This window comes from Camarhynchus parvulus, chromosome 1, assembly GCF_901933205.1.
Source record: "Camarhynchus parvulus chromosome 1, STF_HiC, whole genome shotgun sequence".
NCBI lineage: Eukaryota > Metazoa > Chordata > Aves > Passeriformes > Thraupidae > Camarhynchus > Camarhynchus parvulus.
The window spans coordinates 7,867,935-7,891,489 of NC_044571.1; the positions used below are offsets into that span (position 1 = coordinate 7,867,935).

At 37.2% G+C, this 23,555-nt stretch overlaps 1 protein-coding gene across 1 annotated transcript in view; it reads right to left on the minus strand.

Moving 5' to 3' along the window:
- The window catches only part of USP9X (ubiquitin specific peptidase 9 X-linked), a 98,076-nt gene that overhangs the window by 26,879 nt on the left and 47,642 nt on the right, over positions 1–23,555 (minus strand). The window contains exons 14-26 of the mRNA XM_030955314.1: positions 22,734–22,867; positions 18,343–18,430; positions 16,417–16,759; positions 14,936–15,031; positions 13,132–13,343; positions 11,358–11,598; positions 11,000–11,149; positions 10,785–10,905; positions 10,188–10,318; positions 9,651–9,929; positions 6,366–6,491; positions 4,218–4,343; positions 1,880–2,046 (exon numbers count right to left, since the gene is read on the minus strand). Coding sequence (XP_030811174.1) covers positions 1,880–2,046; positions 4,218–4,343; positions 6,366–6,491; positions 9,651–9,929; positions 10,188–10,318; positions 10,785–10,905; positions 11,000–11,149; positions 11,358–11,598; positions 13,132–13,343; positions 14,936–15,031; positions 16,417–16,759; positions 18,343–18,430; positions 22,734–22,867 — 2,214 coding nt within the window. The remainder of the gene's footprint in view (positions 1–1,879; positions 2,047–4,217; positions 4,344–6,365; positions 6,492–9,650; positions 9,930–10,187; positions 10,319–10,784; positions 10,906–10,999; positions 11,150–11,357; positions 11,599–13,131; positions 13,344–14,935; positions 15,032–16,416; positions 16,760–18,342; positions 18,431–22,733; positions 22,868–23,555) is intronic.

The window sequence follows — 23,555 nt, forward strand, 5'->3', positions numbered from 1 at the left end:
GCACCAGACTGTGGGGTGGGGCTGCTCTGTTTTGTTCTTAACAATAATTGACATTTTATGGGGTCTGATTGCTGAGCTGAAGTTTTTGTAGAACACCTCACAGAAAGTTATTTTAAGATACAATCCTTCAACTGCTTGGGACACATCACACAGATACTCCTCAGCTCTGTGCACTTCAAGGCAGAATGAAATAGACAAAGGTGATATTTTCCCACAGTGAGAAATGTGACCAATGTGACATGCCTCACTCTGTTATGTTTCTGAGTATGCAATGTTTGAACACAGGTATTACATTTCTGTGAAGCTGTAACAATCTAAGAGCTCTTAAGCATCTCATGCTGGTTTAGACACATGATGACAGCACAGAGCTGGCACAATGAACTCATACTCAGCAGGAGGAATAGCCGGAGGTCAAAGCACCCCTCTTAAGGCTGGCAAACCTGAATCCTGCCCTACTGAGAGCTCCAGGACACAGGTCTCTGTTCAGTTCATACAAGACAGTCCCTTCAGTGGGTGCAAGTGCCATTGCTTTACATCAGCACAAAGAATTTTCATGCATTTAGGCCACATACATGTGGCCACCAAACACTTTGCAGAGATCAGCAGAACACCCCTGGGTTCCAGGATTATTTAGGACTGTTTGGCTATCTCCTCTTAACTAAGCTGGTCTTGCATTCAGAGGACACCATTACAAAATCAATTACCTTGCAGGAGAAAAGCTACTCTAGCATTTAGTATTAAACATTTTGCATTCTGTTTCTCAGTTTAGAGGTATAACATGGTTATGCTCTGAGGAAATAGAAGTCCCAGTCAAACTCTGAAAAACCAACAATCCATCTGATCTTTTCTGGCAAGATCCTATTTGTGAGATCTAACTTGGTCATCTTCTGTCTTTGTCTTTCATGGAGCACCAAAAATATTTTCTCACATGCATATTTTTACTCACATTGTTCTCTGATTGAGCATAGGAGATTAGAGAACAATAGTTGTGGAAGGATATTCAGAGATCTGTCTGGTATTTGCTAAACTTTCTCTGCACCGCAAACACTGATTTGTTTCCACATTAATTCAGAAGAGGAACTTTTCAGCAGCTTAGTTCAACTTCACCATCTTAATTTACAAAGCAGTCTTCTGTTTCCACTCATGCTTATGCTCTTTTACCATGTAACAATGAACAGTTGCACCATTCTACGTGAGATTATCACGTTTTATAGGCATATGAGAGAAGTGGTAGCTTCTTGTACTGACAGTATGAACTGTTTTTCCATATGATGAGTGATACAAGCAAGTATGGAAGTACTTTCAGTGAAGTATGAAGTATTTTCAGTGAAACTAAAAATTCAACACCCTGTACCACAGGTTGCAAACTAATAAAGCTTGTGGTATTTCTGGTAACCCTTCAGTTTCACCAATGTGTGCAAAGAGCTCACTGTAAAGAGATGCTGTGATGATACTAGATCCTTTCGCTAAGGCAAATATTCCTAAACATAAGATCTTTCAACCTGTTTATCCAAAAGTCAAAAACCCCAAAAACCAAATTCTGCTCAAATTCTGACCCCATTCATCTGAGAGCACCATAATCTGACCCTTTTAAAATATACTGAAAAACTTAAGACACTACTAATTTCGGATCTCTGTCATTTCTCAAAGAAAAGTTAGAATACTCATGAAACAACAATATCTTAAAAAATTAAAATTAACTCTTTAGTAACAGATCAAAGCACTGGCAACCAAGTTTAATAACACATTAACTTTCCATCTAGATGGTTTTTGAAAACACCCAATACTTCACAATTTCAGATGGGCTGAAGCCACTGCTCTGCATTTAGGCTTCATATTAATTTTGAATTGTAAAATAATAGATATGACCAAAACTTACTTGCTGTGACAGTGCAATAGTAAATCAATAATAAATGTCTGCCACGCCTTCTCTTTACTGAGAGCATCCAGTGCTGTTGGAATCAAAGCAAAGCACAGGGTCATCACCTCCAGGGCTTCACAGCAAACTTGTTCATCTTCCATGTCTGGTTCATTTCCTGCATTTGTCTGTGAAAACAAACAAGAGTGCACAAAGTGGGTACAGAAAACAATCCCAAGAAATGCAACTGGCTCCAAGGTATATCACTGAACACAAATACAAACCACAGCTTTGTATACTAAGTGATTATCAGTGCCAACTATTTTATGCACTCATATCTGAGCCAAAGCACTATGTGGGATGACTTGAACTTCCAGAATTGTGCTTCTCATTGGAGGATTTCAAGCATGAACTTATGGAGACAGAAGGTAATAGGACAACTGTGGGCAACAGTTACATCAGTTAGTACTGTTGGGAGTTTTTCTTGGTTTGCATCTGGGGTTTTGTTCAGGATTTTTTTGTTTTGTTTTTCTTTACCACTCAAAAAATGGCATTTTAAACTTGGAAAACTCTACTACTTAAACAGAGAAAGGCTATAGTGCTGTATAATTAATTCATCAACTCACTTTTACAAGGCTTTGACACAACTTATTTGACCAAAAGCTTTTTAGTATTGCTAGAATTTGTAAATCACTTTGCTATTTTTCAGAAAGAGGAAAGAGTTTAAGTTCAAGTTTTAAACATAGCTGCTGTCATGATTTTTGACACAGAAAATAATATTACCTCTAATTGGTGCACAGGTTACGTCTTAACCTAAACACTTTGAGAATAATGGCAAACCTCTCCTCCATCTAGAAGTAATTACATTCAAGAAGTTCCAAAGAAACTGAATGTGAGCAGGTCTCAATTTATCATTTATAAATCATAACTGCAGGTTAGTCACATCAACTACAGGCATTAAATATTTGTTTTATATGTGGAAAGGTATCAAGATTAATTAGGCAGAAAGAAGGGATTTCAATGCAGAGGAGAGAACTAATTGTGAACAGGCCAAAATATGCCTCACTCTGGCAGCAAACACTATTTTGTCTATGCACAATAACTAAAAAATCAAAGGCAGTCACTGCACTGCAGCAGGAGGATGTGGCAGTTCTGACACAAGATCAGAAAGCAAAAGCAGAATTCCTTCAGCAAGTCCAGAACTGCACCTGCTCTGCAGTGAAGCCCTGGTTAGAAGGGAATGTAATTTCTGCACAGCTGCAAGGACCCAGGAGAAAGGCAAAGTCCAGTTTACACTCAATGAAATACTTAATTTTTAAAAAGCAAATTTAGGCCCCTTTTCTTTCAGGTATGCTTTCTCTAGTGCACTACTACTCTTAAAGTATCCCATGTACAGATATAAGAGTTTATCTTCACATGCCTGGACTGTCACACCAACTAAACATGTTTTATATGGAAGTATTACCTAAAAAAAACCCAACCCCCAGTTTATGAAGAAGTCATGCTCACAGCAATAGAAGCAGATGCCATTATAACCCTGTGAAAGCTAATGGAGAGGTGTTGCATTTTGCTGAAGTAAATATTCTTCTTTCAATCGATCATTTAACCACAACAGCAAACACACCAAGAATTAAGCCTCCCTACATATTCCTTTTCCTTTCACTCTCAGGCAAGTATTGATGAATACTAAACCTGATTTTACAAGATAAAAATAGGAAGATGCTTTTTTAAAATCACTGTCCAAATCCAGATTATTTCCTGTAACTGTAAGTAACATTACTTAAACACAAGATGTGTGATAATCCACTGATACAGAACTCCCAACTCCAAACCAGCTGTGTAAACCACATGTGAACCCATGAATAAAAGAAGAAAAGTCATACAGAATTGGCAATTAAATCTTTTTTCCCAATACTTCTCACATCACTTTGCTCTTCTTTCTCATTCTAGACTGCACATATGCTTTGAATCACTTCTGCAGAACAGACCTTTTAAGTTTGAAGACTAGACAAATTAGCCTAGCAGGAAATGCTTACTCCTTATTTAGATGCAGAATCTAACTGGGCTGAAAACATGTTACAGAACTGGTGCATTTTTTAACTGACACCAGATTTACAATTCAAGTTACAATTCACCAGATTTACAATACAAGTTACAATCCACCAGGTTACTGAGGAAAGGAATTTGGAATAGAAAATTAAACTGTGCTATGACAATGATATACTAGATCCTGAAATACATAATTGTACACTCCTAAAAGCTCATTGCACTCTAAACCTGACCAGGTCAATCCTTTGCACCCATTCCCTTTTGTACAAAAACAAACAGTACAGAAAAGCAGCTGTTCAGGAATTCTTACCTTTTCATAGATTTTACTAATTTCCTCATTCGAGCTGAAAACCAGCTGAACTGATCCACAACCTGATGCCCAAACAATTTTTTGTACTGCCCTGATAACACAGATGTCAGGGATGTATTTTGAAGCCTGAAAAAAAAACCAACCAGAAATTAACTAAAACAACATTGAAATACAGCTGCAAATAACACTGCAATGGATTCTAAATTCCCACAAATGTATTTCACAGAAAATTTAAGATTTAAAATGTTAAAACAAAGATTTTTTCCCCTTAAATAGAAAACAGATGATGTATCTTGAAGAGTATTTATACTTCACTTATGTAAAATTTAATTTTTTAAAGTAAGATGTAGGCAACTCTGGTTCTAAGACTTAGCAGAAACTACCAATTTCAATGCTAAAACCTTCTTTATTTAGGAAAGAAACCCAAGAAAACACCAAGCATTCACCTGGAAGGCAGCCAGCCTCTTAAGCAATGTAAAAAGTTGAACTTATTTTAGGGTTTCTCCCCATGCTGTGCTAGCTGATAGCCAGCTTGAACACACTGATGTTATCAAGTATGTGATCATTATATAAAGGGACTGATCCATGTTCAAGACACAGAGGGTTGAACATGAATAAGGACACAGCTCATGTACTAAATGAATGCAGAGTCACTCCTCAGTACTTTGTGCATGGTCTGAGTAACATCCAGTAGTTTCTACTGATATACACACACTACAAAACGTACTCCAATTGCTATTGTTTAGGGTTTACATCAACTTTCAAAAAAACTAGAAAACTTATCTGCAGTCTGTATTCAAAACAGAATTGTCCAAAAAACAGGTGATCTCTAAAAGCAGAAGGCAGACAGATGGATTTCAAGTTTCATTTTTCTAATGCTCAGACAAGAAAAAAGGGGACTCTTAAGAAGCTGAGCTAGGTATGTATCTGCATCAGGAAACCTGAACAATGTGCCTTCTTGAACTGATATGGACATTAACAGTATTTCCAAGAAAAATAAAAAGGTATTTTATATTTGTCACAAGCAAAGCAACCTTACAGCAACAGTGCCACAAGAAAAACAAAAGGGTTTTTTTTATCTCATTGTAGTTTCAAAGTCTTTAAGGATCAACTTTTTTAAAAAAGGTGAACTATTCCTCTCTGTGCTAAAGCTGTCTCTCTGGCCTATGAAAACTATGTCAGATTTTTTTTTAATTGTGAGATCCATTGTAAAGAGTCTTTGACCATCAAAACATGAAAAAGCAAAAAAACCTTTCAAAGGCAAACTACAATACACATGAAATTTAGATCTACAGCAGTATTCATAATTTCATAAAATTACAGACAAATCTTCCACAGCAATACTGTTAAACACATTCAGATTTTGTTTGCTTGATGTGTTTGGTGAAAGAAAAATTATTTATTTATTAGCAGGCCTCTAGGAAAGACAAAGGCAGAATTAAACAACCTTTCCTCACATATCACCTCAGAAGATACTTCTTCTATAGAAGAAATTTGATTACATCAGAGTTGAATTGGCTGATTTTACACCTATGGATGCAAAACCATCACTGATGGAAGGCAGATGGCTCAGTCTTGCAGTGCAGCATGTTGTGTTTTCTTTAGACACTGCCCTTTGTTCTCAAGGGATAGTGAACTTGTCAACACCAAGATGAGGATACAATAATATCTTCTATCTAGATAGCTCAGAAATGTTTTGGAGATGGTTTTGCAGATTTGCTACTCAGTACAGAAACACAGTATTTATGGCTTCCACCCTGGAAACCAAGGGATCCAGATGCAGGTGGAAGAGGAAGGTAAAGCAGCTGTGATTTTAGCTCCTGCTGAACTCAGCTGAATTCACTGACGTTTTCTAACAAGACTCCTGATTCCAGATCCAAATGGGCTTTGGCCACACCATACACATAAGACCACTATGTTTGCAAAGCACATTGTTTAGCCTTACTGAGGTTTTCATTTGTGTCATTAAAGCATCTTCAATATATAAAGATACACTGGCAATGATTTGAGATTTTTCTCTTTCATATGATCATTACCTAAAACATTTTAAAAGGAAAATCTGTGTCTTACAAAGCAACAAATTGAAGGATTAAGAAAATAGAAAAGATGCTATAAGGAAAAGGGTGATACAGAAAGGAATTCACCAACCTCATCAGATATTTGCTGTGCAAGACGTATTGCTACATTTCTCAGCATGCATTCTGAAGTTGGATTAGGAATGTTTTGTAGGGCATTTTGTAGCACCACTGCCTGGTCATGCGTAGCCTGGTTTATCTGGAAGAAAGTATTTCTCATACTTACTTTTACATGGGAAAAAAAAAGCAAAAAGATATGAAGATCTAAAGTTACTTGGAAAAGTTTGATAGAAGTAGATAAGATCTTGGAAGGAAAACTTAGTGCAAAGGCCAACATAAATAAATCTCCTCATTTTCAAACAGATACCATCACACCTGAAGACACTATGCTGCACTGGACGATCACAGGGTACAAGTAGCTGAAAGGAAAGGCACTTGCTCAAAACTCATTAGGTTTGGGGGCTTGTTTATTGATCGGATTACTTTAAGCTGACAGAATTTTTTTCTGTTACAATGCCTCCTTCCCTTTCAGTAGATGTGGGAAAGAAAGGGTTTGGTCAAACATGGGGGGTCCCTCTGGATTAGATAAGAGTGTTCAGACAGAATACAGCTGCAGTTTTTATTATACTAAAGTACATTTTAAATATTTCAGTTACTCTTGAAGAATTTTGCTCAAAATGATCCCTCCTGTTTTTAATAATATTTTCAAAACAGAAACAGCAAGACAAGTTTTTATCTTTTTTTTGTATTGGTTTGAGCATAGATTCCTCTCTCCTTAGTCTGCCAGAGCTCCATAGTTTTGACAAAACCTGAAATGGCTGTTTCCTTCTCACAGACAAACAAAAGATGGTGAGCTGTGGTTACAAATTAAAACAGAAGAGTATCTTCATTTTCCTGTACCAGTTTATTCAAAAAGCCCATCTCAAATGCTGCTCAAAAGACACACTGTGAGGCTGCTGGGTAAGGTCTGGTTTTAGTCACATCCCTTGCTTTGTCAGCTTCACTAAGACACTTGATTTAGAGAGCAAAGTTACAAAGCCTCCACTGAAGACTAACAGAGCTTCCACAGTCACTCAGCTATTGGATGCTACTGGTAGTGATCAACAGCAGTATATATGGGGTAAATCAGTTCTGTGTACAAGAACACTGTATTTAACATTATTAATTCAACCTTCTATGAAAACAAGGAAGAAAGTAACAATTTTAAAGTTACTAGTGACAGCAACAAACCAATAACTGAAAAACTACAGACACATAACCTTGGTTGCCTACTTCTCCTAAATAGTGATGGAAAGCCAAGACAGAAATTATGCTTTGGTACTTGTGCTTAAGGTAAGAGAATTTAAAAATTTTAACGAATCCCACCTGCATCCCAGGGGAATAAAAAATACCAAAAGTCCCTCAAAGAGGATGATGGTGACAGCAAGAATAAGTGTTTTTCCCAACAAATCAGTTATTATGAAATCAGATGTTTGCAACTCCAAATAGTGAAAGTCAGCAACTGCAGACACATGTTAGTACCTCCTAAGAAGTCAGCCTAAGTCTGTTCCAAACAATACTTCAAGACTCAAGTGATGCAATGTGTGTTCCAAACTGCCCTTTAAATAACTGTTGTAAGAAAACAGGGCAGTAAAATGTACTCATTTTAAAAAGATGAAAGACAGGGTGGCAAACATGTCTGCATTAATATATTCCTATTATACTCTAACATGAGGCATAAAAAGGATCTTCACTTCTTTGTAATCATTAAGAGTTTTGATTTACTTGAAAAATAATTAATTATGTATCTTCTAACGGATGCAGCTAACCAGAACAGGTACTTATGTTTGAGATTTAAGGGGAATGCACTTCTCCAATTCAGAGATGGATCTCAGTCAGTATTTTGGAATTAAGTGCTCTGAAGTGGGGCTCTCTGTGTATTCTTGAGGACAAGTTGATACATCAAGAAATAAATTTAAGATGGAACCTCACAAATGGGGAATTCACATTTATCACAGAATATGCTGAGTTGGAAGGCCCCACAAGGATCATCAAGTCCAACTCCTGGCCCTGTACAGAACCATCCCCAGGAATCACACCATGTGCCTGAGAGCATTGTCCAAACACTTCTTGAGCTCTGTCAGGCTGGTGCTGTGACCACTGCCATGGGGAGCCTGTTCCATGCCCAGCCACCCTCTGGGGAAGAACCTTTTCCTAATACCCAACCTAAACCTCCCCCGACACACCTTCAGGCCATTCCCTCAGGTCCTGTCACTGTCAGAGCAGAGATCAGTGCCTGCCCCATCTCTGCCCCTCATGAGGAAGTTGTAACTGCACTGAGGTCTCCCCTCAGTCTCCTCCAGGCTGAAGAGACCTAGGGACCTCAGCCCCTCCTCACGCAGCTTCCCCTCAAGGTCCTTCACACCATGCCTGTGGCCCTCCTTTGGAACGCTCTCCAAGAGTTTTGTATCTCATGGTGCCCAAAACTGCCCCCAGCACTCAAGGTGAGGCTGCCCCAGGTCAGAGCAGAACAGGACAATCCCCGCCCTTGCCCAGCTGGTGATGCTGTGCCTGACGTCCCTCAGAACACAGATGTCCCCCCTGCCCGCCAGGGCAGTGCTGGCTCATATTGAACTGGCCAATCAGGACACCCAGGTCCCTTTCTGAGTCACTGTTTTCCAGCATCTCATTCCTCAGTGTGCCCATACATCCAGGGTTGCCCTATCCCAGGTGCAGAATCTGGCACCAGCCCTCGTTGAACTCTGTATGGTTGGTGATTGCCCAGTCCTGTCATTTGTTGAGACCTCTCTGCAAGGCCTCCCTGCCCTCCAGGGCATCAACAGCTCTCAGTTTTGTGTTATCTGCAAACTTGCTCAGTATCCCTTCCAGTCCTGCACCCAGGTCATTTATGAAGATGTTGAAGAGTGCAGGGCTGATGACGGAGCCCTGCAGAGCCCCACCCGTGACAGGTCACCACTCTGTCACTATTCACTACAGCCCTTTGTGCCCAACCTGTGAGCCAGCTGCTCACACATCACATGATGTGTTTATCCTGCTGTGTGCAGGACATTTTGTCCAGAAGGATGAATAGAGTTAAAAATGAGAAGTTACCTGTACTGACAATCATGCAAACCATTGAAAATCATATACGGAGCAAGTGCACCTCACATCTAACTTTTGACAGTCACCAAGAAATAGGATTTGTTTAGTAAATTGATCTCTTTTTCAGAACTGCAAAACATTATCTGAAAGTACCATGAGTCCTTGATGTGCAATGCACTCAAAGAACAGCTTGTCAGTGAAAAGCAAGGAGATGTTGCTGCACACATTATAAAACACAGAGCACATTGCTATTTGCAGCAAGGAAGGTTTATATTACCGGTGAAATTGTACTCGTGCCTTCCACAACTGGCTGACAAGCTTCTGCCACAGCTCGAACATGGCCATATCCAATTGCTGTTAGCAATAATTTGGCTATTTTCAGAGCATTAAGGTAGGCACCCCTTCGAGTTTCCATATCTGCATTTGGCAGGAAGTTATTTCTGGTCAGCATGCTCAGCACAAGAGGCAAACCACCACTTTTCAGGAAGTTGTACTGGAAGTCACTGGCGTCTTCTCCCAGAGGTGCACTGGCAGGCATTAACAAGGCATAAACTACCTGTAGAAGGAAATACAGAGTTAACTAATGGAAATACATCAGCTTGGATATAGATGACTGACCATGAGAATTTGTAGCAATACTACACAAGCAATGCTTTGGCAGCACTGGCCACATACATTTATGCCAGTAAATTGTTCAGTATTTTCAACTGTTAATTTCAAACCACAGTTTGGTCTTAGGCTTCCATAATGTTACAGACAGGACTGCCACAGAGAGAATTGACAATTTTTAAAGAACAGGCAAAATATCACTAACCTCTGTTAGGTACAGCACTTGTGAGGCAGAAGGACCAAAGAACAGAGAATCAAGAGATGGACTAAGGCTGCTTTCCCCAAGCTTTGCATGATCTAAACAAATTGCTCTTAGTTTCTCGACCGTAGTGTTGTCTGCAATAAAAACACAACTTATAAGCATTTTGCAGCAAAAGTACTCCACAACAAGCTAGTACTATTTACAACTATAAATCTGAAAAAAATTAAGTGTCTCAGAACAGTTGCAAAAACTTACAGACAAAATCAGACTACAGACCGTTCTCCAATGATTGTAACAGTCAAAAGTGATCCTATTAAAGCAGGGCTACAAAATCACCTTAAAATGCAATGCTCCCCATTTTCACTGCACTGTGGCAATGAACCCCAGTACCAGCTGCAAACTATGCAACCTCATATAGCAGATAAGAAATAACTACTTGGGAATCTTTGACAGTCCTAATTAGGATAACAGTAATGAATTACAGTACTAATAAATTACCAGAAAGTAGAAAATACTCCTCTATCTTTACTTTTATGTATCAGGTGAGAAATTATTTTACAGCATATTACAAGATAAAAAAAGGATCAAGTCAAGTTTTACCTGGTGGCATGAGCTTCATAAGAACACGAGCTCCATCTCTAAGAGGTGGCATATTTAGACTACTGCCCAAGTCTGCAACTTGCCAAAGAAAAGAGATGTATCGAGGATGCAGTGACATGATCTTAAAATAAGCAAATTTAAAAAAAAAACCTGTTAGCCAAAGACAAAGTGTAAGACAAAACACGTTTGAACTGGTAATTTCAGAAAATGCTTACCACTCCAGGTAAACAGCTTTCAACTTCTGGATTTGGACCATCACTGTAGTGATTGCCATGGTTGCCCGGAGAACCAGTTGAAGAGTCAGAAGAACTATCTGGACTTGAGGGCATATTAGAATTTATCTGTGTAAGCTTAGCTGTAATTAGCTGAAAAACACAATCACAGTTTTAATACTCTCCAAAAATTAAGATTCTTCAACAAATAAGCATCTGATAAAATGTTAATGGCATAATATAAGAAGAAGAATGGAATTATTCCACAAAAAAAAATGATGCCATGCATGATATTTTTCAAGCATTTACAAAAGGGAAGGAACATCTAAATTGATGTAAATACCCAGCCTGCAACACTTACCGTTTTATCCTTGAGATTCAGCTGCCCAATTAATTTTCTGTCATCTGCAGGATCTACCAGCTCACCCCCAATGAACAGCTCTACTTTTGTGTGTGCACTGTTGGCTTTAATGCGATTGAGGATGCAGCGCCGCACTTGGCCAATCGTGTCGTTTGTGTGAGACCAAATATCCAAATCTTCCACCTGCCGGCCTTGGTTTGGAAAACGAACCACAAGTGTGATATGTTTCCCACGGAAAGCTCTGAAAATAAACAGAAAAAAAAAAAGCAAAAGTTATTTTTGCTCTCATGAAATAAATTCTTTTCTTTCCTGCATTTTTTGCAGCAGGTATTTCAACATCAAATCTTTATGTGGTATTTTCCAGTGTAAGATTTAGTAAAAGTCCCAGCAACTATGGCAACAACATACACAGAATCTTTCAAGAAGCCAACACTCAGTACCAATGCATTAATCATATGGTCAAATTTACAGTCAGGTTAGGAACACTGAGAGAAACTATAGAAGTCTCTTAGAGTTTTAGGTCTCTTCTCTGTCTTGTAACTTCCTGATCAAAATGTGCAAACAAAGCTTAATCAGACTGGCAATGATGTTTTGCTCTTTTAGCAAAGCAACTCAAGCTTTAAATACACCAAGATCATAAAATCCATCAGGTTGCCAAGCCTTAATGCCTTCTGTCAAAATCAGCCTTAATGCCCTCTGTCAAAAGCTGTTATAAGTTTTATGCTAGGATTCCAGTTTTTAAAATCACAATCTTTTAAAGAAAGTTTGAAGTGGTCAAAAAAGGAAGAAATGGTTTCACATTAGCAGTGATCACACTCCCCACAATGGCAGAGAGCTCATTAGGAAAGATGCGCCCAGATAAGCCAAACAAACTAATCCCATGTAAGAAAAGGCAAAAACTCCTCACAAAGCTCCTTGCTAACAAGGCCTGTGAAAGATTAGTCTAATCAAATAAGCAGCCCATAAAAAATGTACTCACAATCAAAAAGAAAACTTTGTTAGGACTCATCAATCAATCAATATATGCAGCAAAAAAAGCTGTAGCAACACAGCAAATTACTGGCATACCATGAAGAAATAGCAATTTTTTTGACAAAAAGGTCATTTAAAGTAAGTGGATGAAAAACCTCCACCATGTTTAAAAATATGTTAGCTGCATCATAAATCCATAGAGACACCAAGGATTTAAGCTAAGTTTTCACTCAAGGACAAGTATAAGAAGAGTGAAAGTGTACAGAAAATAAATATACTTCAAAGTACTCGTTCTCTTCTTCCCCTCCTCATGAGGAGCTTACAGAATATTTCACTTAGAGATAATTAAAAATTTAATCTTGCAAAGACTGAGATCTCTACAAACAATTCTGGAAGGTGAATATATACATTTACAACATGTTTTTGTATAATAAGACTATGAGAAGCAAAAAAGTTTTGCCAATGCTAATGTAAAGAACAGTACTGCTTTTAAGTAATTATCTGAAATAAAGAATTATATCCAAAACAATTGAGCCTCAAGGTATGTTATGCTAGTTACAGAAGAAACCACCAAGTTTATTTTTAGGCCTGCTGCCCCTTTCCTATATACTTGTATTTGCCTGATCTTTAAAATAATTTTTTTAAAATATAGTTTCATATAGTAACATAGAAAAGGGAATTCTGAAGCACTATGAAACCATTTCCTGAACAGAAACCATTTAGAATTTAAAAATCCCAGGGATAATAGTACTGGTTTAGTTTTACAGAAATCAAAATCATGATACTGCTTTTTCACACATACCTTGACATAGGTAGAATAGTTCTCTCTTCGTGGTAATCACTGTCACATTCATTTATATACTCCCTTAAAACAGTCAACACTCTCACCATCCTTATTGCTTCTTGTCTTGCACAGTTGATGCTGTCTTTATCTCCATCCAACACACATAATGTATCATAGGAGGCTTTTAGACGATCAAAACAGGACTGAATGAAGTCTTCATGAATCACTACCTAATTTACATTAAGAAATTGGAGTAATTATAAGACATATTAGAATCCATCTTTTCAGAAGGATGACCAAATGATAGAGAAAAAAATTCCCCAAACCCAAAACAGGTAAGTCACTCAATCAACCTGTTTTATTCCAGCAACTCCCATCAACATAGCTCTAAATTAGTGAGCACTTCAATAATCTCACATCATCAGCAGCTGTAACTGTACTGTATGTAAATAGAAAAAGTGAAAATTTGGACAGAGAACACTGAATTGGACTTTCTCCTTTTCTCAGACTATGTTAAAGAATTCTTGTGTGCATGTAAATCCAGGACTTCTGGAAGTGTCAGAGCTAAGCATGTGCAGATGGACAGATCAGTGCATGCTTAGTAAGCCCAGACCTACAGCAAGAGAGAAGCCTCCAGCCATCTGCCACTGCAGGAAAATACAGCTTGAATGGCTGTGAATTCACCACCTAGAGCAGCTGTGCTGGACCTGGCAGACTGGCACCTCTGAAGATGATGAAAGTGTTTTTGTAGACAAGTAGAATATCAGTTTTTTAGAAATACACCTGGCAAGTTATCAACTGGAGATTGTCCAAAGGACAATATTCCTCCAATAAATTTGTGCAGTCACATAATTACAGAATGGTTTGGGTTGGAAGGGGCCTTGATTATTTTTATGCCCTCTTCTTGACTCTCACCAGCAGATCCACATCCTTCCCATGTTAGGGGTCCCAGAGCTGGAGGCAGCACTGCAGGTGGGGTCTCACCAGAGCAGACAAGAAGGGCAGAACCCCTGTCTGGACCTGCTGCCCATGCTGCTGTTGATGAAGCCCAGGACACCGGTGGCTTTCTGGGCTGCCAGTGCATGTTGGGCTTCTTCTCAACCAACTCCCCCAAGTCTTTCTCTGCAGGGCTGCTCTTGATCTGTTCATCCCCCAGCCCGTATTTGTGCCTGGGATTGCCCCAACCCAGCTGCAGAACCTTGCACTTGGCTTTGTTGAACTTCACAAGGTTCTCAAGGGTCCACTACTCAAGCCTGTCAAGGACCCTGTGGATGAAATCCCCTTCCCAGAAACCCAGTATCTCTTTTGTGTCCACTCCATACAGCTCCCAGCAAATATTAATGCAGGGAGATAATATCTGATTTGCTAGACCTCAGCTTGACCACTACATAGAAACTCAGTGACTCTTTGTAAGGGGCATGCCAGAAAAAAGAGATTACATTAGCTTGTGACAACACCCCACAGACCCAGCTCCTGAACATACTCATATGAGTAAGTGCCACAATTTGCAGCGCAACAAAAGGCTCTCCTCTTATGACATTAACTGTTTTCTGAGTAACAAGAGCAAATACAGCAGATGAACTTAGTAGGAAAAATTAATGAGTGTTCAGTCTGCAAAAATGAGAAAAAAACTTTAGTTCTGCATCTGCCCAGAATCTGATGGTTGGACTCACCTGCCAAAACACAGAAACTATTTCCTGTTTTCAAATCTTTCAACTACAAAAATATCATCAAACTGATGTTTAAGACTATTATTTAAAGACTATTTTAAAAGACTATTTTTATTTTTATTCCATTCAGTCTTCTTGTTGCTTTTTCTTACCTGATTAACTTGTAACCTTGGGCCAAGATTAGTATAGATCTCTTTAAGAAGGTCTATTGCTCGGTTTGCAATGTCATCATTTCCCTGAATCACAACCTAGCACAATTGAAAAAAAAGCATTTACATCTCTTAAAACTTGCTGGCGCAAAAATGCAAACCAAAACTACTACATAAGTATCTCAACACAACAGCATGTCTAATTATTTTTGAGGTGAAAGGGACTAAAACACTTAGTTAGAAAATACATTCAATAAAACTTACACTCAAATTAATAATTAATTAGTTTTGAAGTTCAGAGTTGGCAAGAAAGGCTGATGCTCTATAAACAGAGTAAAAGCACTGTTTATATGTTCATGTTTGCATAACATTCCAAATTTTCTCTTGTTTCAGAAAATAAGAAAACTTCAGATGCTTCAACAATCTGCATCACAAGACAGAATTTTCAAGTATTTAAATGGCTCTGAATGGGTGGAAAGGGGACAAGCAAATGAATTGTTTCTAACATGATAATCTAAATTTTAATTACTAGTCACCAGGTCTGACAGCAGGTTTTACAGACGCCTGCAGGGTATGCAGCTCAAGAGTTTTGCTGATCAGAGTAAGTTGATTCCCAAAACTAAAACATGCTAACATTCTGTGGGGTCTCTGTTCACAAACACGATGTGAACTTATTTGTATAAAAATTGGCATCTACTTTGGTTTTAACTATTATCACCAGGATTAAAATACCCAACCCTTCAAGAAGCCACAACCAAAATTATTGGACTGCTGCTGTACACATATTACAAACACATAGCCAGGATAATCATGTCACAGGGCACCACTGTGGGCTCTAATGCAGCTCTTGAGAACTAGAAATACTCTGAAAAAATTAGGTTACAGTTTAAATACTGATGGTTTTCACCAACAGATTTGGCAAGCTTCAGGAAGCTTCAACCTTTCTACTGAAAAGGAAGGTTCTATATACAGAGAATAGGTGGTTATATGGAATCTACAGATCCCAGAAAACCACCAAGTTTAGCCAAAATGCTGTAAGAGGAAGAATCAGACCAGCCATCACTTGGTCTGATCTAGAATTGCTCCAGTTTACCACACTAGAAGGAATGCCATGGAATAGCTTAATGAAGTGCAAGAAACAAAGCTTAATTATAATGTGCATGTGAAAAAAAAAGAGAAATCTACTGATAATTCACCTGGAAGGATCTCTCCTTCTCCAACAGTATTGGCAAATTTTTAATTTCATGCACGTACATAAATCTATTTAAGTTTCAAGTAACTTTCCATTTAACATCAGTCTGCAAAGTTACCAACTTGCATACTTACTGCAAAGACAGTGGAGTCAAAAGCCATGTATTTAGTTGGAAAAAGCACATTTTTGTAATTTCAGTCCATTACTAATAAATTACACATCCCTAAAAGCATAAAGAGACTGAGAAAGTCTTAGCAGTTAACCTTTCAGATGCTTCCTTCAATTAACTCACCCTCCAAAGGTAGTCTAATCCTATTAATTCCAGGTCATCCATCATATAGGCTCGTCTCTTTGCTACAAGCTTTCCTTCTCGACAGTTCACAGCTTTGAAGAAACGTTCAAAACATTTCATTCCATTTTCTGTTAATAGGGAAGGATCCAGCTGAAGCACATTATTTTCAAAGAAGTCCTTATTAATGTCAGGGTCTAAGTCTGGTTCATCCCCCATTAGTTTGGAATACCATTTAAAACAGGCTTCGCGATCACAAAGATAAACCGCATTTTCTGCTAAACACTTCCATATTTGCTTCGCCTGAGGGGCACAGAGCCACAGCTGACCATCCTTCAATAAAAATCTTGAGCAAAACAAAGAGACAATTAACAGCACTGTCTAATACACAGCCAGAGTTACAATTCAGTAAAAAGTACAGGCACAAAGTTGGATATGCACATTATACATGTATATATCACAAGTATGAGAATTTTATTTACATCATCAGTCCACTCATAATCAGCCCCATGATATCTTAGTAAGTTTGAATGAATCATGACCAATCAATTCCAAACAAAAAAGGAACACAATTCAGTAAAAAAGTGCCTTACACAAAAATACCACACATTGTTTCCATTTTATATACAAAGAAATGCACATTTCCTAATGCACACTATTTAGTTTAAAAATCAGGTCACAGCATATGAGAAAAAATTAATTCTGCAATGATTCACTATGTTTTAAGACTTGATTTAGCAAAATTGCAAAAAAGGTATCAATAGCATGGAGCAGAGCCAGAAACAGAAATCAATGAACTGGAAATTTTCCCTTTTATTTAAGCAAGTTTTTAATTTGTGTTCAGTTATTATGAAACAATTATTAAGAAGTTCAATTCTGAGAGCTAACACTAAGGAGGCTTCAGAAGGAACGAATGATAATCAAAGTTCTTTAGATTAATTTTTATTATTATTTTTTTTAATGTATAAGAAATCAGGGACTGAGTTATGGCACTGCTTTTCAGAAATTGCTACATATATATTCTACATTTGACATCCCTGGAATTTCATAAATGTCTCTACATTAACAAACAGTGAACTTAAATCTAAGGAAGTTACAATTTTGAAAATGCAGGAATGATACATTAAGTGTGCTACCCATGTGCTATTGTATAATTTCATTAAACAGTTAACACTTCAGTTTAGTTAATGAAAATTCTCAGTAAAATTTTAAAAAGTAAATCTCCTTTACAAAACAAGGAAGAAATAATTCAAACATAACAGTTCAAGTAGTTTTACTCATTTAAAACAAGGTTAAAACAGAGTATGAAAAGTTGAGAGAGACTCGGCCTAAAAAGCATCAGCATTCTGCAGCTCTATGATGAGCAGAGATCTTTTGTTTTCTTATTTTACTCCAACAGGAGTTGGCCAAAATCATCCAAATAATTTTTTTATTGCACTTTCTTTTTGGGGCTTAGTTGCTGCCAACACATCATCACCGACTGAGGAAAGTATGTGTCAGTTTATGATCATGGATTTAATTCTGGTGTGATACAAGTAAGGACACACGGCCATATCCCTACTTGGAACACTCTAAATTTGAAACTAAGTTACCCCAACAGGAATGTAACTGTATCCACCATACACTATATTTAAGTCAGTAAGGTTCTGCACACAGACAGGAAAAAATACAAATCTTAGTGCAGAATAAAAGCCTTGGATTCCAAATAGTCTAATAAACTTTACTTCATATATCCAACAGCAGCATAAAAGCCCTCCAGGAAAAAAATCAAACCAAACCAAAAACATTCAATGTATTTTTGCATCTGAGTTTTGAAAGAAGTTAACAAAACAAATTAAAGCTATAGAAGAGAGAGAAATGCAAAGCATTTTTCTTCAAAAAGCATTTAAAGCATTCTTAAAGAAGTTAAACGTTCAAATTAAAGCTCACCGTAAGAAGTTCAGTCGCTCCTGTACCTCCTGCACGTGACTGTAGCGGCTTCCTGGTCTCACAGTCTGAGGATCATACTCACCATGCTCTGCAAATAAAACATTTTATTAGACAACACACTCAGAAAAGTGATGCTGGCTCCAGAAGACAGGGTGTGTTTGAAGACTTCTTACTCTGAGTATAATCCAAGCCCAGTACATTTTCAGTGAGGCATGTGAAAAGAGTTTTCAGCAGTCAGCCACCAGTTAATGCTTCTCCTATGCTAAACACAGGCAAAGACTCCTGAGGTCTATAATCAAATCAACAATTATGTGCTCATTGTTCAGAATAATCAAAGTGCTACAGAACAATTATGAACTTGCACTCTACATATTCAAATAATTTTTTCCTATTTTCAAGTAGTCAATTTGAAGTCAGAAGTCAGTTGAAAATAGAAATACACCAAGCATATAACTCAATTATCCAGTGCTTTTTTTTTCTGAGGATGCTTTAATTTTGTTACACAGCATCTTTTCCAAAATTTCATTTTTCTGTTGTTTAGGCTTTTTCCTCTCCAGAGGAAATCATGACTCCATTTCTTTACCACCTTTATACACAGCTATGCACACAATATCACTCAGAGGAAGAAAGTATAAGACAACTTTATTTACTGCAAGTTTCCAAACATAAATCCCAAATGCCTGTAATACTGACAAGCTGGAAACAGAAGTCATCTTTTGAAAGTAAGGCATGAAGGCAAATTTTTACCTGCATTTTGTCAAAGTTCAGCATAATATTTTCTTAACAAACAGCAATTTTGTTCACAGGAACATTGTTTTGGTGTGGTTTTGTTTGGTGATTGGCTGTTGTTTAGGTTTTTTTTTTTTAATTAAAGAGATACAATCTAGATCTGCACTTGCATTACCTTCATTTCTACTAGCAGTATTTCATCATGACACATTCATTATGACAGCTCCATTACAAACTAATTAATGCTTTATTTTTTATTTGCAAAGATGTATAGATTGCCTTTAACTAAGGTGACCCAGCCAGGGTAGACCATCTCATGACAACATCAAGACTAAAAGTAAATTTTATCTTCAAATCTGAAAATCAGTATCTACGTCCCATTACATCAGGCAGGAGGTAAAAAGAAGTACATCAGTGCTTCAAAATAAAGAGAAAAATAATTGTCATAAATACTCCTCTCTATATCCAAGTGTAAAAGCTACACTACCTTAAATATTGAGTGACAGGGGAAACACAAGACCAGTAGTTAACTAATGTCTGCAAAACTGAAGACATTATGTTCATCAGAAATCCTTAAAAATTAAATAATAACTTTCATTAAATGATCATAAATGAGCAATTAGTGAAAGGAGAAATGTGGAAAAAATCTGAAGACATAATATAAAAGTATGTAAACAAAAATTATTTAAGAATTAGTAAAATATGCTGTGTCTCCAGTAGAAAAAAATTGGGGTAGATAAGCATATTGCAGAGAAATTAAAATAGATTACTTGAAGTGTTGGGTGTTGAGGGTGGGTTTTTTGTTTGATTTTCATTTGTTGAGGGGGAGGTGGTGGTGTTTGTTTATTTTCACTGTGGGAACTACCTGGGCTTTTTCTTCCTGACTAAAGTTTAATTCACAGACACAACATCAATAGTGGCAATGACAGGAGAACTCAAATCCAGCCAGCTGCAGACAGGCAGTGTGGATGTACTTCAGAATTCTGAAAAACTCTGAACTACAAAAAAATTCTACTTCCCTAAATATTTTGTGTATCACATTCTTTCTACATCTCCCAGATTTATTTTCTATTCTGTACATCCCACAGCAAGTCAAAGTGTAATCTCCTTAAAAATTCCTCTTAAACACTGGAGCAGAAAACAACTGGTTGAAAATTTAAGTATAATTAGTGATAAACACACACAGAAGATCATATGGTACAGTTTCTACGAAACTATTTCATTAACACTTTGGATTTTTTATTATTGCAGAAAAAGATAAATAAAGCAGAATTGAAATTTTCAAAAGATCTTTGATAAATCTTTGAAAAGATGAAACTGTGACCTCCTTCAGGACTACAAAATCCAAAAGCAGTTGTCTCATCTCATGGAGGACTTTGCAGAGCTGAAGGAAAGGATGAGTTCAAGAGAAGGGAAAACCACAGAGCACAGAAAAAAATCAGAAATATAGATCAGGCTTCCCTTGAACCCTAAAAGGGCAAACACATTAAAGGAGAGTATCCCAGAAAACATTATGCATTAGTGAATAACAGAAGACTAGAAACACTGTTTTCCATCACTGAACACAACTAGGGAAGACTTCAAGGAAAACAAACATATGGCAAATTCAAAATTAATTTTAAAATATCCAAATTACATAGTACTTGCAGTGTGAAGTGCCAAGAATATCTGTGAACAACTGCATTTTTTGTTTCTATGGCATTTGTTTGACCTGTGCTGTTTGTATCTTGGTCTTGAATTTTCCCCCTCTGTCTCATTCACCTTCTCCAGCCAAGCTTAATTCTACAGCTTCCAGTTCTTTCTGATTTCACATGCATAATCTTCTTCCTTCCCCTTTCATTTATTCCCTTTCATTTATACAGCCCCCTGGCATATTTTCTCCCCCTCCATGAAGGCATGGAAGACAAACATCACAGCATTCTATGTTCTGCTCTATTTAGTATATAAAACTGAAAATTAAAGAGTTTTTGCACAGGAACTGTGGATTACAGTCTGAACACAGTATCTGGAACATGAGGAAGATTTCCTGGTTACCCTTAATAATGTAATAAAGTGCCTAATAAAAAACCCCACACTATTATTCTTCTGTTTTTGTACTCTTGATACAAATGAGAAGTTCTGTAGCAGCTTAATCTCAAGAAAGAGCATTTTAATTGCTTTGTAATTAGATTAAATTTAAACCCTTTACATACTTGTAATTCCTACTGCACTGAAGATGTTTGTATCACTGCTTAACTGAGTCACTACAGCTGGGGAGGGGCAGGGCAATGTGGGTTTTTGGGAAAGGAAAAGAATCATGCAAGTCATCAGCCTAATAATTCTGCCCTCAACAATTTGATATGTAAACAATATTTTCAACAATGACCTTTTGGTTTGAGAATTAAAAAATAAGATAAATTAAAAATAGTTCCTACACTAATACTGAAAACAGAGGAAATAATTTAGTATTATTTTAACATTATTAGTGCAATGCTATAATTAGTTAAGGTACTTAAATTAGGGTAAACCCCTCCATGTATTCCTGAATAGAGAAATACAGTTGCAGTGTGTAGATTTAACTGAATGTTATTCTCACTGGCCTACACCTTGCTGAAGTGACCATCTTCACAGAGCACCATTATTTACACAAGTCCACAAGTATGTATGTATTTTGGACATCTCTTATATAAAATACATACATACATACATATATATACACATATATCTACATACACACACACATATATATATATACACTTAATACTCCAAAACACATGAATTCCAGGAAGGCCACTTTCCTGTGCACTGGAAGCTACAAGCTCTTCAATGTGCAAATATTCTGTCTTCCCTGAATGACCTACATTGAATCCCTGCAGAACATACTGTGTTATTTCTGAGATGCAACAGAAAGCCTGCCAGGCTGTTATGAGGCCAGGGTAGAACAGTCCTTGGTTCCAGTCAGTAAAGTCAGTGGTGGGGAAGGAGGAGTATACATCTCCTCCTTCACTTCTGTTGGCATAATTTTGTATTTAAAGAACTGTGGTCCAGTGTACCAAGTTTCCTGGCCCACCATTCTCCTTAATTTTCATGCTTCTACCTCAGTAGCTAAAAGTTAATGCAGAGTAAGAAGGTAAATTCATCAGCAAAGAGCTGGATTTAGCCTAAAATACAAAAATACTAACACAATGTGCTGCTCAAGTGCTGCTAATAACAAACACAGTGAGAGAGCCTGAACAGATGTGGGAGTTACAAGGGAAAAATAAATGGTATCCCTGTGGTTTGAAGTCCTTCTCCCTAACAAATTCCAAATATTGGCTGCAAACTGAGGTGATTAAAAAACTTGTCAAAGGAGCCTTCAAAATTCAGAACTAGGGGTTTACTACTAGAACCTTCCACAAAAAAACTAACCTAAGTAGGGCAAGATGATTTTTATCAATCCACACATGAACAATGGCTGCCACATTCTCATATTCTGCTGTAAAACACACATTTTCAATTATAAAAAAGAAAAAATTAGTATTGTTTTTCTCACACAGTCACCACAAAGGCTATTAATCCCACAGATGCTTGAAAATTAAACAAATAAACTTAATAGTTATTTTATTATGGGAATTTACTTTTAACTCTTATTGTTAACTAGAGTTCTCCTATGCTCCATGAGCAACTTTGATGTTCAAACTCACCTTTAGCATACTGCCTCATGCTTTCCATATAGGCAGAGAGGTTTTCTGCAACCAGTGTAACGAGGGCGTGATTGTGCTGAAGTTGATTGATTAAGTCATGTCGGTAAAACACGTGGGGACTTCTCTGAGTTTGACTGAAATTAAAATACAAGTGTTAGAGGAAAAGAAAGAAGCTTTGCACCCAATAGTCCAGAAATCAATTTAAGAGACACATCTTTGATGCAAGATCCAAATTTTCCTACAATATCTCAAACAGAACACAGACTAAGTTTCTGACAATATTTTTTTATCTTCTGACGTATCAACAGTTCTTAGGAGTTACTAAAGCAGGTAATTTATGAGGATCATATGGTTACAAAATGTATGGAAAACATCAAAGCAATGGGAGCAGCTCAGTGGAGGTGGAAGGAGAATATCTGCAGCAAGAGAGAAGATAAATAAACACCTACCCAAAATGCACAGTAGAGACCCTCAACTACAGTATAACTACAATATGCATAACCCTGGTTTCTCCCACAGCCATCTGATATTCTTTTCTACATTAAACATTAAAACACCAAGTAAAACTCATTACCATAGTCAAAGTACACTAACCAATAACCACACCAATTATTTCAATACTTAAAAAAACTCTAAAAATAGTATTGATTTTTTCCTAACAATAACTATGTGGAAAAATGTTGGTACAAGCAAAAAAAAAAAAACCTGTCACACAGAGCGTATAACCTAAGAGCCCCCAGAAGTTCAAGAAAGGAAATATCCCAAATAAATAATTATGTTGTAATTTAAGTGTATTATCAAGACTTGACCAAAAATGCTTCT